The 15371-nt window shown below is 36.0% G+C and overlaps 1 protein-coding gene across 1 annotated transcript; it reads left to right on the forward strand.

The window, feature by feature from the left end:
- Positions 1-8398: 8398 nt before the first annotated feature.
- On the forward strand, positions 8399-11131 carry sp8a (sp8 transcription factor a). Its single transcript, XM_083524148.1, has 2 exons — positions 8399-8601; positions 8970-11131. Exons 1-2 carry the CDS (start codon positions 8581-8583, stop codon positions 10296-10298), a joined length of 1350 nt encoding a protein of 449 aa, XP_083380274.1. The 5' UTR covers positions 8399-8580; the 3' UTR covers positions 10299-11131.
- The last annotated feature ends 4240 nt before the right edge of the window (positions 11132-15371 follow it).

The raw sequence follows: 15371 nt of genomic DNA on the forward strand, positions 1-15371 counted from the left end.
AAGCAAATCTTGAACCATCTAGGTATGTACCAGCACCCTTTGGATCTTCATGTATGATCTTCACTTCTGTATCCAGTTCTCTATTGCACACTGTACTGTATATTATACAGTAGTTTTTAACTGGCGGTGCGATTTTGTGTTTTATGTATTTGTCCTACACTGTATTGTGTTGTCTTTTACACTGTCTTGTTTTGCACGATTTGCACCAGGTTGCACACGATGCACTTTATGTGGCGAGCACAACTTACTTTAGTCCTTAGCTCTGTGTTCTGTTATGTACCTTTATGGTTTTTTTTTTGTTGTTCTATGTAGCACCAAGGTTCTGGAGGAACATTGTCTCACTTTCCTGTGTTTTGCATCAGCTATATATGGTTGAAATGATAATATAAGCTATATAATATACATATACAATATATATATATATATATATATATATATATATATATATATATATATATATATATATATATATATATATATATATATATATATATATATATATATATATATAATACATCATTTGAGTTTTGACATTTGAATATTTAAAGGCTCTGGCTTGGAGAAGCTGGTGTTGGATCTTTGATGATCTCAGATGGTGCGCTATTTAACAAGTTGTTAAGTAGCTCCTGGTTCCACAACGTCAACTGACTAAGATTGTAGAAAGGACATTACTCATAAACACACTTGTATTCACCAAAATGACGATGAATTTCCCTTTTGAGTCTGGTTCCTCTAAAGGTTTCTTGCTCATACCATCTAAGGGAGTCCAAACTCAACATGGAGCATGAAGACAAAATATTCTTGTAAATGTTTTAAAGTAATTATAGTGTTTTAAATTTCTTAAAGTATCAGGACACCAAACGGAACTTGTGCTATGTTTGATTGCCGGATGTGCGCATCGTGGTGGATTTTGGTGTTTGATTTGAGACTCGGCGAATCAGTAAAACAAATGTTTAATGAATAAAAAGAATTTTATCGGTGAAGTTTCTTTTTTTTTTTATATCTGATTAAAGAAAGGACGTTGCAAACAAATGTGTGTTCTGTTGAAGGTTTTAATTTTGCCTCATTTATATTCATTTATTTATATTTTAAATATTAAATTGAATATTATTAATATTCATTATTAACAAGCTCATTTTATCAGTAATATATAAATATATATATATATATATATATAAAGCATCAGTCTTAGAAATAATGGATGATGGCTAAGTTTTACTGTTTCTCTTTAAAAAAAAAAGTTAAACCATAGTTTTCTTCGTAATTAAAATTTTTCCAGTGAGGTTCATTATCATATTCGTGAGAAATCCATTATAGATGTGGTGACATTGGTGCCAATGTTAGACTCTATAAGATAAAGAGCTAAAGTGCGGTTGTTCTGACTCACCTAGTTAGCTGTCTGTACAGATGAGAGACATTAGAGAACTGAACAGAATAAATGACTAAATCTCTGTTTCATTATTCCTTTTAGATAAATAAAGTTTGGTCTAAATCCCACATGCCCTACTGTTAACAAAGACTTAAGTGAAAATTAACCAGGGTGGAGTTTAAAATGAAAAAAGACTAAGTGCATCTTGAAGGTTCAACCTAATAAAGATGTTAATGTTAATGATAAATGACATGTAAATGTATGCCTCTCTATTCAAGACTTGGCTGTAGCAGTAATTACATTACCTGCTCTACACACACCCTCAGCTGATAATTCCTGACCTCTGTGACCCCCCCAGAGCATGTTTTTACCATTCTGCCTAGATTAGCCGTTTTCAGCCCTGGTCAATGCTGTATAAATCAATCCAGTATAAATTATCACCTCCACTAAAGGCTACTGTTTGATTGAAAACAATACTCATCCAAGTAAATATATGACAAATCGAGAGCGATTGAGAGAGTGAGAGTAGGAGAGGGTCTTTTTTTTCCTCTGGGAAATCTGCTGCTCTGAACTCTAATTAAGTCATTGTATCTCTCTGGTGGATGGCTGTTTATTCACTCAGGGCTAACACAGACAGGACACAGGAGGTGTCTCTCACGCTAATGAAATGATACTGTCGCTTCATTCAGTATAGGAATGTTGCCTGGACGAACAATCCGAACGGTTCTCTATTAGCCTGTTTATTTGTTGTTCAAATACACAAGATAAAAGCAGGTTTTAGAATCAATGCATGAAATGTCATCAGAGGTGTTTATCATTCCAGTCTGAGCAAATCTCATCTCTAGATACAGTAGCTTCCTATATATTGATTTATATTTGCCTCTTCATCACACTTTCTACTGACAGCTGGCCTTCATTAATATGATATGTGGCCACTCCTTCCTACCGCACCGTGAGCTGAGTCGTCAGGCTGACACTTTTTTTTTAATCCTTCATCTCATTCCTTACGCATCACTCCCTCTCTCTGCTGATGATAGACATCGAATAACTTCCGCCATTATGTCCCCGGGACGAGAAACAAGGCCTCTCAAGAGGATAATTACAGGAAGCTGTCGGTCCATCTCCCCCTTATACACACACACACACACACACACACACACACACACACACACACACACACACACACACACACATGCACACATTTACACTTGTGTACACATGCTGATACAGCTGCAAACCCGGTTTCTGTCTCAGAGTAGACCGAGAACAGACAGAAAACAGGTCTGACACTATTTAAAAGACGAGACTGAAGCATGCTAAGTAGCTACATTTCTGCAATATCAAATATGCTAAAGTGTTTACAGTGTTGTTTATGTTTACAGAGTCGTTTATGTTACAAGGCAAATTATACTCTAATTTCCTGTTTAGAAATGCATTATAATGTACTATATCTCACGGGTTGTAGTGTAATGTAGGATTTCATCAGCACACTAAATATTACTGGGTAGTGATACTACTATTACGACTATTACTACTGGTACTAATACTAGCACTACTTCTACAATTACTACTACTACAACAACTACCAGTACTACTACTAACACTACTAACACTACTAACACTACTACTATTATTACTACTACTACTACTACTACTACTAATAATAATAATAGTGTGTAGTTCTTTGATGTCTGGGTTCAATTAAAATGATATAAGGCTAATTGAAAAATTACTAATGAGATAATAAAAAAATTACTAACAGGAAAACCCCAAAGAAACAGATACAAACAACTAAATGTAACGAAATTTTTACAGAGGCAGTTCAGGATCATATGAACGACCCTGGGACTGTGAAGCATCAATACATTTCTGAAACATTTTCTAATTCAAATAACATAAAGAGGGAAATGTTTCATGAACATGTTTCAATGATATTCGACATTAGGCTTTTTCTGCATGGTCTGTAACTCCTGTTTATAATTCATTTTGATTCCTCGTGATCACTGAAGGTCAGAATACTTACAGTATTAAAGAGATGTAAATCAACATGAGGAATACAATACATGAACTTCAGCTAAGTAATAAATCTCAGTGTACAGACAGCTCAGAGTTCGTCAGAGATTGTCATTAGTGTGGCAAGGCTTATTTCAAGGGTGGCAGCTGCTTCCCTGTGCCAAGCCAACATGGTCATGCCCTGAACTTTAGTAAATACCTTATACATTTTTAGAAATAATCAATTATTTTATAAAATGTTTGCAATTTGGGGTTTTTGATAGTGAAAATTACTGGAAAAATAAACATTTAACAAGTGATTCAATTTTCGATTAACATGCAAGAATCTGTTATATCTTGTGTAGAAAATAACAACAAAAAACTAATTGCTTTTCACCATAATATGCTCTGAATGAGCACTTGAACACAGATACACACGTGACATAATGTGACCAATACATGATCACGTACAATAAAGTCTGAGAAAATAGTGATGAAAGAAAACAGGTGACAAATAAAGAATTAACATGTGTGTGTGTGTGTGTGTGTGTGTGTGTGTGTGTGTGTGTGTGTGTGTGTGTGTGTGTGTGTGTGTGTGTGTGCAGATCTACAGTTTATTATTAATCCTGTGGGTCTGTAACGAAGACAAATGCATGATGGAAATTTTTTGGGAAACTTTTTTTTAAATTAAACAATTACTTTGACTTAACATTCATTTACAAGAAAACAAGGAATTGGTAAAACAAACAAATTAACAGACAAAACACCAAATCACATGTGTACTGTACTAAAGCTAAGTCATGTATTGTGCTTTGCAAAGAAGCCAGTTTTAGATATTTTATATTTGAACAGATTTATGTAGATCTTACCTTGATTTCAAACTTGGTGTTATTTATAAGCATGTTTTAGGACCTTTATGCAGTCATGCAGGTGTGGCACATAACCAAGTAATCTGATCTTTATATAAAAAGAAAAAGAAACATCCCAGAAGCCATTTTTGGAGTATTGTTGTACCCACAGACCTGTTAGTTGTGTGTGATTTTTACATCAGTATCCATTATCATGATTTTCCATTGATTTCTATGATTTCCAGCTTTTCCTGAACTGTAGAAAAGTAGAGCAAATTGTTGCACGAAAGATTATTTGTTTAATTGTTGCTCATTTGACTAATTTGTTGTTAAGATCATTAAAAAAACCTCATATTTCCGAAATATTTTTGCACAGGAGTGCAGGATTATTCAGCCTGAAGACATTTGCTCATTACAGTTATACAGGCATCCATCAGCAACAACTTTGCCTCTAGTGTTTATGTAAGGATGCTCTTGATTCCGCATGACTGCTTTGACAACTATGTTTAAGTTCTTAATAAAAAACCGACAAAAAAAACACCAAACACTGGGAAAACATATGCAAAAAATAAATAAAGGAAAAATAAATGTTATGCATATTCGAGCACACGATTCTTCATAAACGTGTGTTTGTGAATATTGAGCTCTCTGATCATCTCTGTACGACTTGTGTCGTTTTCGGGCTTCGTGTGATATTTTATAGACTAGAATTTCACGCAACGTTGCACGCGCTAATTTCTTTATGATGGGCAGCTAATTGCATGGAGGGTAATTACGGCGGTTCGAGGCGCGCGCTTTCCTGCTAACAAATATGTTTTTTTTTTCTTTAATTAATGACTATTTAAAATAAAAAATAAATAAATAATAATAAAAATATATATATATATATATATATATATATATATATATATATAATACGAAAATTAAATAAAAATGCATGTAATTATGCATGAAATTTGGCCTATTTAAAAAGCATGAGTGACCAGAATTTTTTATTTGATTTTTTGATTTTTGATTTTTTTTTTAAACTTGCATTGCATTAGAAGAATTTTTCAGCATCAAAACAGCAATTAAATCGCCCTCTCTCCCAGTTTGTCCCCGACATTAGAGCCAAGCGAGCATTTGTTTTTTTTTGTGTGAGTTTTTTTTCTTCTTCTTCTTCCCCCGCAGGATTGTTCGAAAGCACGCGAATCGCGCTGCGTTTTGTCCGCGCGCGCTGGACCGTGTTAATGCGCTCATTATGGAGCCGCGAAGGGAACAGGTTTCAAATCGGGGATTCACGAGCGCGATATCCACCGCCATCCGTGTGGGAATAAAGAAGCTGAAAAGACGAGAACATCTGTTCATGATCGGCCTGCAGTTTAGCTCAACCTGTACACCGTGCTTTGAAGCTTGCGACAGGGGTGAATGATGGGACCTTATGGCACTGTGGATGCATTCATTCATTTTTTCTACCGCTTATCCGCTGTGGATGCATGAGAATATTATTGCATGCACATAGAGAGAGAGAGAGAGAGAGAGAGAGAGAGAGAGAGAGAGAGAGAGAGAGAGAGAGAGAGAGAGAGAGAGAGAGAGAAATTAGAAGTTGTTGATTACCGACAATTCTGGAAAATCTTGAAAAATGTTGAACACGTGATTCATACAGTGTCTATACATTCTATACCCTCGTATTGTTTTTATTTTAATTGCATGCTTTGTTTTTTATGATTGTTTTCTATTTTTGGTTTTTGCTATCATTTGTGTTCTATTTCTCTGTTGTTGTTTTTTATATAGAATTTTTTTTTTATCATTTCCTAAAAAAAATCTGGTTTTGATGCTGAAAAATTCTTCTAATGCAATGCAAGTTTAAAAGATTTTTAAAAAAGCAAATAAAAAATTCTGGTCCCTCATGCTTTTTAAATAGGTCAACTTTCATGCATAATTACATACATCCTTTTTTTTCTTTGTTTGGGGAAACTTCTTGGGGAAACCTCTTGGGGAAACTTCTTTGGGGAAATATTGATTATTCAGACGTTTATCAAACTATTATTATGAGAATAATATTATGCTCTTTTTTTAATCCTTATCATCTGAAATTTGTAGATTTCTTCCTGAGGGATTAAAAGTTATTTTAACGTTATTAAAACGACTTTTTTTTTTTTTTATTGATCGTGAATTAAGAAAAGTCTTTCCATATCGTTAAAATATTTCTGTGGCCCCAAGACAATGTGTTGACGAACAAAACATTACAGGATTCTTAAAAACAAAAAAAGAGCTTCAAATAGAAAAAAATTCGACACATTCATATTGAACAGAAATGCAAAAAATATATGTCTTAAAATCATGATTACAAAAGACATTTCAGATATTTCAGAGTGCAATGTTTAGATCATTATTTATCCGAAGTGTTTTTATTAATTACTATTGAGAACTTGAGAAAAAAATAACACATAAAATATGTTTTTGTGACTATTAAAAAAATTGTTGACAGTCTCGTGCCACACTAAAGCCGATCTGATAAAGCTATTATTAGCTCTAGACATTGAATAGCCTTGTGTGCATGATTTCTCTCTCAGGTCCGGTCAGGATACACGTCCTAACAGGCAAATAAAACCACGCGCACGATTAAAACAAGACACTTTATTAAATCTGAATTTCAAATGAAATGTTGGCTGTCTACGTGCAGAGCATGTTAATGCACTTAATTCGGTTCAGTGCACTTCAGGAATCTACTTGTTTTTCCCCCCTCTTCTTTTTCTATAGCCTATTATTAATAATATTATTATCAATATTAATAAATACATGTCTTGCATTATTCAAGTGTGTGTATAATTTTTTTTGTCAAATATATACCTATACTTAATTATTAAGTTTAAATACGTATGTATATGTATACACACACAAACCCAAACACACACACACACACACACACACACACACACACACACACACACACACACACACACACACACACACACAAACAAACATACACACTAATTATATATTATATATAGATTAGTTTTTTTTTTTTTTTTGTATGCATGCTTGTTTTTTGGTTTTTTTTTTTCTCCAAAAAAAAAGAAAAAAAGAAGGAAATATTTACATGTTGACTTCTGTAAGGACCTCTCTAACCTAACTACTCAACCTGGATGAAAACAAAGGGGACGACGAAGTTTTTTTTTTCCCTTCTTTTTTTCCCCCCCATATTTGACGCGTTAGTCCTGCCGCGTGCACACCCACTTCCGCCCCTTGGGATGGTCGACCACGCCTTCACAAGGCACAGTGACCCGTGAGCCCCACTTCACAGATTACATGTTATTATTAGGATCCGTGTATGACATAAATCCAGACAATTCTCAGGCGGAAAATGGTTGAATCTAGAATGTAAAAAAAAAAAAAAACAATAAATCCAAATGATTCTTCAGGATGGGAGAACCTGTACATATTTCTAGCAGAAGCCTATAAAGAAGACAGTTTTGTAAAATAATGCTGTGAAAAGATCCAAATCTGACCAAACTCATTGAAACACTAATAATAAAGGGGTTCTTTATTTTTAACATAGTTTTTACACTTTATTATTTTGTATCAGAATGTGAAAAATGTATTAAATGTTTTATTCTAGAAGATCCAATTTTGAAGTGTACTATCTTACACTATGAGAAATAAACGACTCTATTTTGCTGGGGTGGTGCCCTCAAAGATGAAAAACTCAATTCAAGGTTCCTGCATAATTGTGCTTAAAGAACACTGATGCAAATTTCAAAGTGATGTCTAAAAGCTAAAGGTGCACCATCTGACCCAAATCCTGGGTTTCCCTATTGCAGTAGCATTTAAAGTACAGTTTTTCAGGGTTACAGATGTGTCAATGAGCATTTGTTTGTAAAAATAAATAATGATTTAGGACTGTTATCAAACTTCCACACTGTTCACTGAGACGAAATTTTCACCCTCTAGAAAAGTGGCACGCTTTATGCTAACTGAAGTGTTCAGTGTTTTCTTCCCCTCAAACCCCTTAAAATATTACAGGCTCAATTAGAGAAGAATATGAGTGATAACCCCGCGTAAATCTCGAGGTCCTCCTTAGAGAAGAAGAGGGGGAGATCCCCATCATGTAACCCTGCAGCCACGCCCACTTGTAGGCTTTAACACCAGCACTCGAGTCGAGAAGCTCGAAGAGCAGGCGACGTCAGAGGCAATGACGTCACATAAATCACGAATCGGATTGGTCGAAAGCCCAGTCTGCAGAACTTCAAAGCCAAGAGAGGAGCTACAACTGCATTGGGAATGAGGCGGTGAGCACCAGTGCATGACAATACTCCTTCAAAATAAACAAGACGAACAAACTCCTAGTCTATAAATGTAAAAGTGTTTTTAAAGGTGGACACTTCTGGGATGGCAACTTCACTTCTTGGGGTGAGTAAGAGCTCTACTGTGTTCTTATAAATGCACGTTTCTGTTGTTTTGTTTCACTATTAGTTTGCTTGTGATTGAAGGCACTGATCACATCCAGAAGTTTGAAATGGTTGTGATAAATTCAATTACAATAAAAAATAGATTTGTATATATTCTCATTTACTTGCACAAGAGTTGCATTATGTGTTTGATGGATCGCAAAAAGCATCTTTTTTTTTTTTTTTGGAGGGAATATTTTTGATTTTTCTTTATTAAAAAATGTCATTTTAAAACGACCTAATAGTTCATTGTTATATATACATATATCTAAACTTCTGATCACGTTTTTTTCCTAAACTGTTTGTACTTATTGTCTGTAATCTCACCAGGAAGAACCCAAGTTTGGATCTACTCCTTTAGCCATGCTGGCTGCAACCTGTAACAAAATCGGCAGCCCGAGTCCTACATCTGCCATGATCTCAGACAGCGCTTCATTTGGCAAAGGGTTTCATCCTTGGAAAAGAGGTTCTCCTGGAAGCTGTAGTCTCAGCTCGGGTCTTTCGTCTCGAGGAGGAAGCGGCCTGGCGGAAACGTACAGCTCAAACGGTTCTCCGGTTTCCAGCGCTTTTTCACTGACCACCAGCAGCGCGTCCGGGAGCCCCTTCGGGAGCGACTACTCCGCGTTTCAGACTTCAGTGTCCATCACAGGTGGAGCTCAGGAGCCCAGCTCGCAGCCCATGTTCATCTCCAAAGTGCACACTTCGGTGGACAGCCTGCAGGGTATATACCCGAGGATGGGTGTCGCGCACGCGTACGACTCTTGGTTCAAGTCGGGCATCGCGCCTGGGGACGTGGGCGCGTCGGCCGGAGCCTCGGCCTGGTGGGACGTGGGTACAGGTTGGATCGACAATCCATTAAGCACCAACGGTCTCCAGACCTCGCTGCATTCTCCTTTAGGAGGCTACAACTCGGACTACTCGGCTGCGCTCGGCCACTCCGCGTTCAGTGCCGCTTCATCGCCGCATCTTCTCGCCAGCGGGCAGCACCTGGTGGATGGATTCAAGCCCGTTTTGCCGGCCTCGTACCCTGACTCTAGTTCAAGCTCAGTGACGGGCGCTAACGGGGCTGTCCTGACTGCATCGCCGGCTGTAACCCTGTCGGGTTCTCCGCGCTCGTCTGCACGCCGCTATGCTGGCAGGGCAACCTGTGATTGCCCGAACTGCCAAGAAGCTGAACGGCTCGGCCCGGCTGGAGCAAGCCTACGGCGCAAAGGGCTGCACAGCTGCCACATCCCGGGCTGCGGTAAAGTCTACGGTAAGACGTCTCACCTGAAGGCGCACTTGCGCTGGCACACGGGCGAGAGGCCGTTCGTGTGCAACTGGTTGTTTTGCGGCAAAAGGTTCACACGCTCCGACGAGCTCCAGAGGCACTTGCGCACGCATACCGGCGAGAAGCGCTTCGCCTGCCCGGTGTGCAACAAGCGCTTCATGCGCAGCGACCACCTCAGCAAACACGTGAAAACGCACAGCGCCGGGGGCGCAGAAAACTCAGCGTCGAGCGGCGGCGTGTGTAAGAAGGGCAGCGACACCGAGAGCGAGCAGAGCGCACCGGGCAGCCCCGCGTGTCAGTCCCCGGACAACACCGCGCACTACAGGTCCAGTCCAGACCGCAAACACGAACGACCACAATACAATCAAATGAACACACTGAATTTGTAAGATAAACGTTACAAATCGCAAGAAGGACGTGTAATTCTTACTTCTATCCATCCAGTCCTTAACGTGAAAGAAAAACTTTTTCAAATGTTATTTTATTCAAAAGTCTCAGGTGTCTTCATAAACACACACCAGGGAGCAGTGACAACTTTCAGAAAACCTGGAGACCCTTGTGCGTCAAAACAACAACAACAAAAACAACATTATGTTTACTGTATATATTTACGTTTAGTCTGAAATGTCTTGTTTGATTGAACTATACTGAGGCACTTTATACTTTCCATCTTTTAAAAAAGTTTTCTTCATTTTAAATCCAAACACACCTTCAACCCAACCGAGTAAAGCGATCAGTTTTAAAAACAATTGTTTACCAAAAACAATTGATCCAAGTTTTCTGAAATGTGTGAAATATTCTCAAGCAAATGAACAGAATCCAATCTCAGTGTGGTTTTGTACTGTATTTTTTGTTTTTTATTTTTCATTTCTTTCTGACTCGAACCTGCTCATATATTCACCACAGTGCGCTGATGTGTAAACAACAACAACAACAACAACAACAACAACAACAACAACAACAGACAAACCGCAAAGTTGTACAGTGTCTCAGTTTTATTTATCCACGAGTTTGAACTGTATTTTGAAGTCTATCAGAGTCGCACTTTGAATTTATATATTTATGATTTTCAGTATAGAATGTTCATGTTGTTGTTTTTTTTATTTAATCATTTTTTTTGTTTGCTGGTTTTATTTAATTGCGCATGCGTGTTTGTATTTACTGACGATTGGTTTTAAGGTTACTGTCTTTTAATAAAGTCAGATTGAAGTTTGACTACAAATGAGAATGAAATGAGTTCTTACGTGTTCTGGTTCCGGTGAAGCGCTGAAAATAGTCGGGAAAAGATTTTGTTTTTTTGGTCCATTGTGAACTGTGTGTTACACTAAAGGTTAAATAAAACTTTATTACTGATAAAAAACAACAACTATTATTACTATTATTATTATTATTATTATTTTTATTATTTACAAATTTGATTTATTATTATTTATTTTTTTTACAAAGCAAACTAGCTGTCCTTGCAAGTTCAAGCTCAGTTTTTAAACTTTTTTTTTTTTAAGTAAAATGAAAAGATCACATTTAATTAGCATCGTTTTTACACTATTCATAAGTTTAATGTCAAATTTATGATTAAAAAGTCCTTTATTCTCTTCAGCCTTTATGCTATTATCTAGAAAATGTATAAACGCTTTATAACGCGCCAGAAGGAAACTACGCTAGATGAGCGCCAGAAATACTACTACTACAATTATTATTATTATTATTATTATTATTATTATTATTATTATTATTATTATTATTATTATTATTATTAGAACTGGTCCTATGTGGTGAATCCCTTGTTTTAATATGAAAATGTAACCTGTCAGTTTATTATAATTGAAATGATCCATGTGCGTTCACATCACACAGAAACACACCTTTTCTGATTTAGTTTTAAAAAAAATATTAAAAACGTGAAATTTTGGGTCAAAAAAGTCCACCGACACTGGACCCTCTAAGGCTGTGCTCATATATCTTAGAAATAATATATATTTGGACATATATCCTTAAAAAAAAAAAAAAGGCGGATTTATAATGAGAGAGATTGAAAGGACAACTTTGATGAGAAAAAAAGAAAAAGAAAAGAGGGAAAATCAATTATTTAATGTTCGTGTGATATGAAAAGGCAAATAAATTAACAAACAAATAAATAAACAAATAGACATAAATAAACGAATGAATGAATGAATGAATGAATAAATAAACAAACAAAATTCTCTAGAGACTTACGAATTTTAATACAGCATGATTAAATATATATATATATATATATATATATATATATATATATATATATATATATATATATATATATATATATATATATACTCATTTTCTGGAGTAATAATAATAATAATAATAATAATTATAATAATAATTATTATAATAATAACTCAAACCCCATCTTCAATACACACACACACACACACACACACACACACACACACACACACACACACACACACACACACACACACACACACACACTGACAAGTGAGTAAATACAATTCTGAAGTCTTTAGTAACTTCTGGTGTTATTATTTCTTCAGTAAGTTTGCTGTTCCAGATGACGCCAAATCTATTTTTCCTAAAGGCATTGCTTCCTTTTCTGTATGAACATGGCGCCCTCTAATGCCAGCCAAAGGAACCCCAGCCTACTGTCAGTCTAAGTCTAAAGCAGAATTTCTCACATTAGCTTATCAGGGTTGCACAAGTCAGGTCACTCTTAGTGCCGGTCCCAAGCCCGGATAAATAGGGAGGGTTGTGTTAGGAAGGACATCCAGCGTAAAGACGTGCCAAATCAAACATGCGGATCACATTAAAGTATATGGTGAGGAGTGTGTTGCAGTAGCCCAATTGTTCGGATTTCAGGGGGAGAGGTGTAAGGCACCATCTTAGAGATAACAGGAAACCTGTAGCACCATTCTAGCCCACTCCAAGTTTCTCATAAAGTGCAGCTAAATGCAGAAGTTAAAGCAGTCAGCTGAGATCTGTAAACTCCAGAGCTCAGGTGGTGTTAGAAAGTCAAGAGATAAATGGAAATCTAAAACTGCCAGTTCCAGAGACCACCTACCACCCCTGTTTGAAAATGAGACAACAGTAGAAGTTAGTTGAGGTCACTCTAGATTTGGTCTCTGGTTTATAGATTAGAGCAGGGGGTCCCCAAACTACAGCATGTCCCCACTTTTGGAACCCCTCTCTGAACAATGGCAGAGACATAATTAGAAATTAAATTAGTATATATTGGTTTTACTTATATTATATCTCTATTTGATTATAAAGGTTGGCTTACAAACTAAAATTTCCTTTAGTTATTAATAGAGGTCGAGGCCCCGATAGTCGATTGCTAGAACAATCGTCTAAATGCAGAGATGAAAAGTAATGAAGTACAAATACTTTGTTACTGTACTAAAGTACATTTTTCTGGTATCAGTACTTTACTCCACTATTTATTTTTCGGACAGCTTTTAACTTTCACTCATTACATTTTTACACAAATATCTGTTTTTTCTACTTCTTACATTTTCAAATCATCCTCGTTACTTTTAGTATTATTTCTTCTCATTGAGTGCCTATCAAGTTTCCAGCCTATCAACCTAATACATTGATATAATGTGAGGTTCAGTTACCAGTGTGACACCACAACAGGAAGTAGTAATAGCTACTTTTTACTTAAGTACATGTCAGAGCCCAAACTTCTTTATTTTAACTTGAGTAAAAAAGTGTAGTCAGTACTTGAACTTTTACTGGAGTACATAAGTATCTGTACTTCTAATTAAGAAAACGATGTGTATGCTTTTGCCACCTCTGTCTTAATGCAAAAAATCGAATCGATAGTTTTCCAGCTTCAGTTCCGCTGTCAATACGAGAGCACCCTCTAGAGGCGAATCACTGTCACCACGTGCTGTTTCTGTTTTTTCTTTTACACTTGAGAGTCGGATAGCGGATATGATATATATAATTTATTAATTAGGGAATTCTATTGATTAAAGAATATATTCATAAATATTTTAGCACATTTTTAGGATTCAGAATTTTTTCAGTAAAATTTTACCTCTAGCGTTACGTTTTTTTTTGTTTTGTTTTTTTAAATTCAGTTTCCATGTTATCAAGTATCAGTTGATTAATCGGTTATCGGCAAGTGCGATCCAACCCAGCTATAGGTATTGGTAAAATCCACAATTAACCGGGCTCTAGTTATTTATTTATCATAATTATTTTGTATATTCACCCAACAACCACATGCATAAGAAAATATTTTGATTTCAATAGCAATGAATAGGAAAAAATGTCATTGTTAGTAATAATGCTCTTTTAATAGGCGATATATCTCTTGAAAAGTGATGTTCATTTGTTTGTACGGTGCAAAACTAAATAAACTAATCTAGCATTAGGAGGCATGATAAATACATTTAAAATCATGATGAAATCTCCTCAATAAACTGGTAGTCACATTACATTACAGAATCAATAACCAACAATATCAGTGTCAAGAAACTATTTCTAGCTAAGTCAGCATTCTACCACAAGCAGGGAATAAATTAAAGACAGAATTGAAAGTACATACCCCTGGTTTCAGATTTAAAGGGAGTACCCAGAGGCAGGAGTTTAGAATCCACTATGAAATAGTATCCAATCTAAAACCCATACACACATATGGCATATGAACACAGATACTGACCTTTTCCTTAACAAAATACAAATGGAAGGTTTTTCATACAACTAGGCTAATAAAATCTATAAAAAAAAAAAGCCAACTAATTTTCATAACTTCACACATTTTATGTTATTAAACATTCGTGTGGCAAGTTTGGTCATATCAGGACTAATTTTAAACAGTTGATCAGACCGGATGTTTTCAGCTTTAATTCATTCCATGTGGGTCAAAAGTTCACCAAATCTTTTTAAACAGTTTGAAAGATTCATAAAATCTGATATAATGAAATGCATGATTGGTTAGTTGTTCTAATAAGAAGTTAGTAAAAGGGCCTTTATATACAGTGTCTTGTTTACGATAATTACTATGGAAATCTCCATGAAACTCAGCCCCCCTAAAAAATATTCCTTAACCATATTATACCGTTTACATGCTGGTTTTTTTTGCCTCTTTCAACCGCTGCTACTGCTGTTTTTGCACTGCATTGTGTTTGTTTACATGCATACATAGACTTGGTTATAGTTTTTATAGTTCTCTTTGCACAGTACTGTATATTCAGAGTATACAGGAGGTTTACTGGTCGGTGCTGTCTTGCGTTATGTGTATTGTCCCACACTGACTTGTGTTGTCTGTCTGTCTGTACTGTTTTTTGTCTGCACGGTTCGCACTAGGTTGCACTTTATGTAGCTTTATATTGTGTGTTGTAGCTCTATCTTGTTTAGTGTAGCACCAGGGTTCTGGAGGAACGTTGTCTCGTTATTACTGTGTACCACTGTGTTAAGTAGAAATGACAATAAAAGCCTCTTGACTTGAAATATGT

The sequence above is a fragment of the Silurus aristotelis genome (assembly GCF_946808225.1).
Source record: "Silurus aristotelis genome assembly, chromosome: 21".
NCBI classification, from domain to species: domain Eukaryota; kingdom Metazoa; phylum Chordata; class Actinopteri; order Siluriformes; family Siluridae; genus Silurus; species Silurus aristotelis.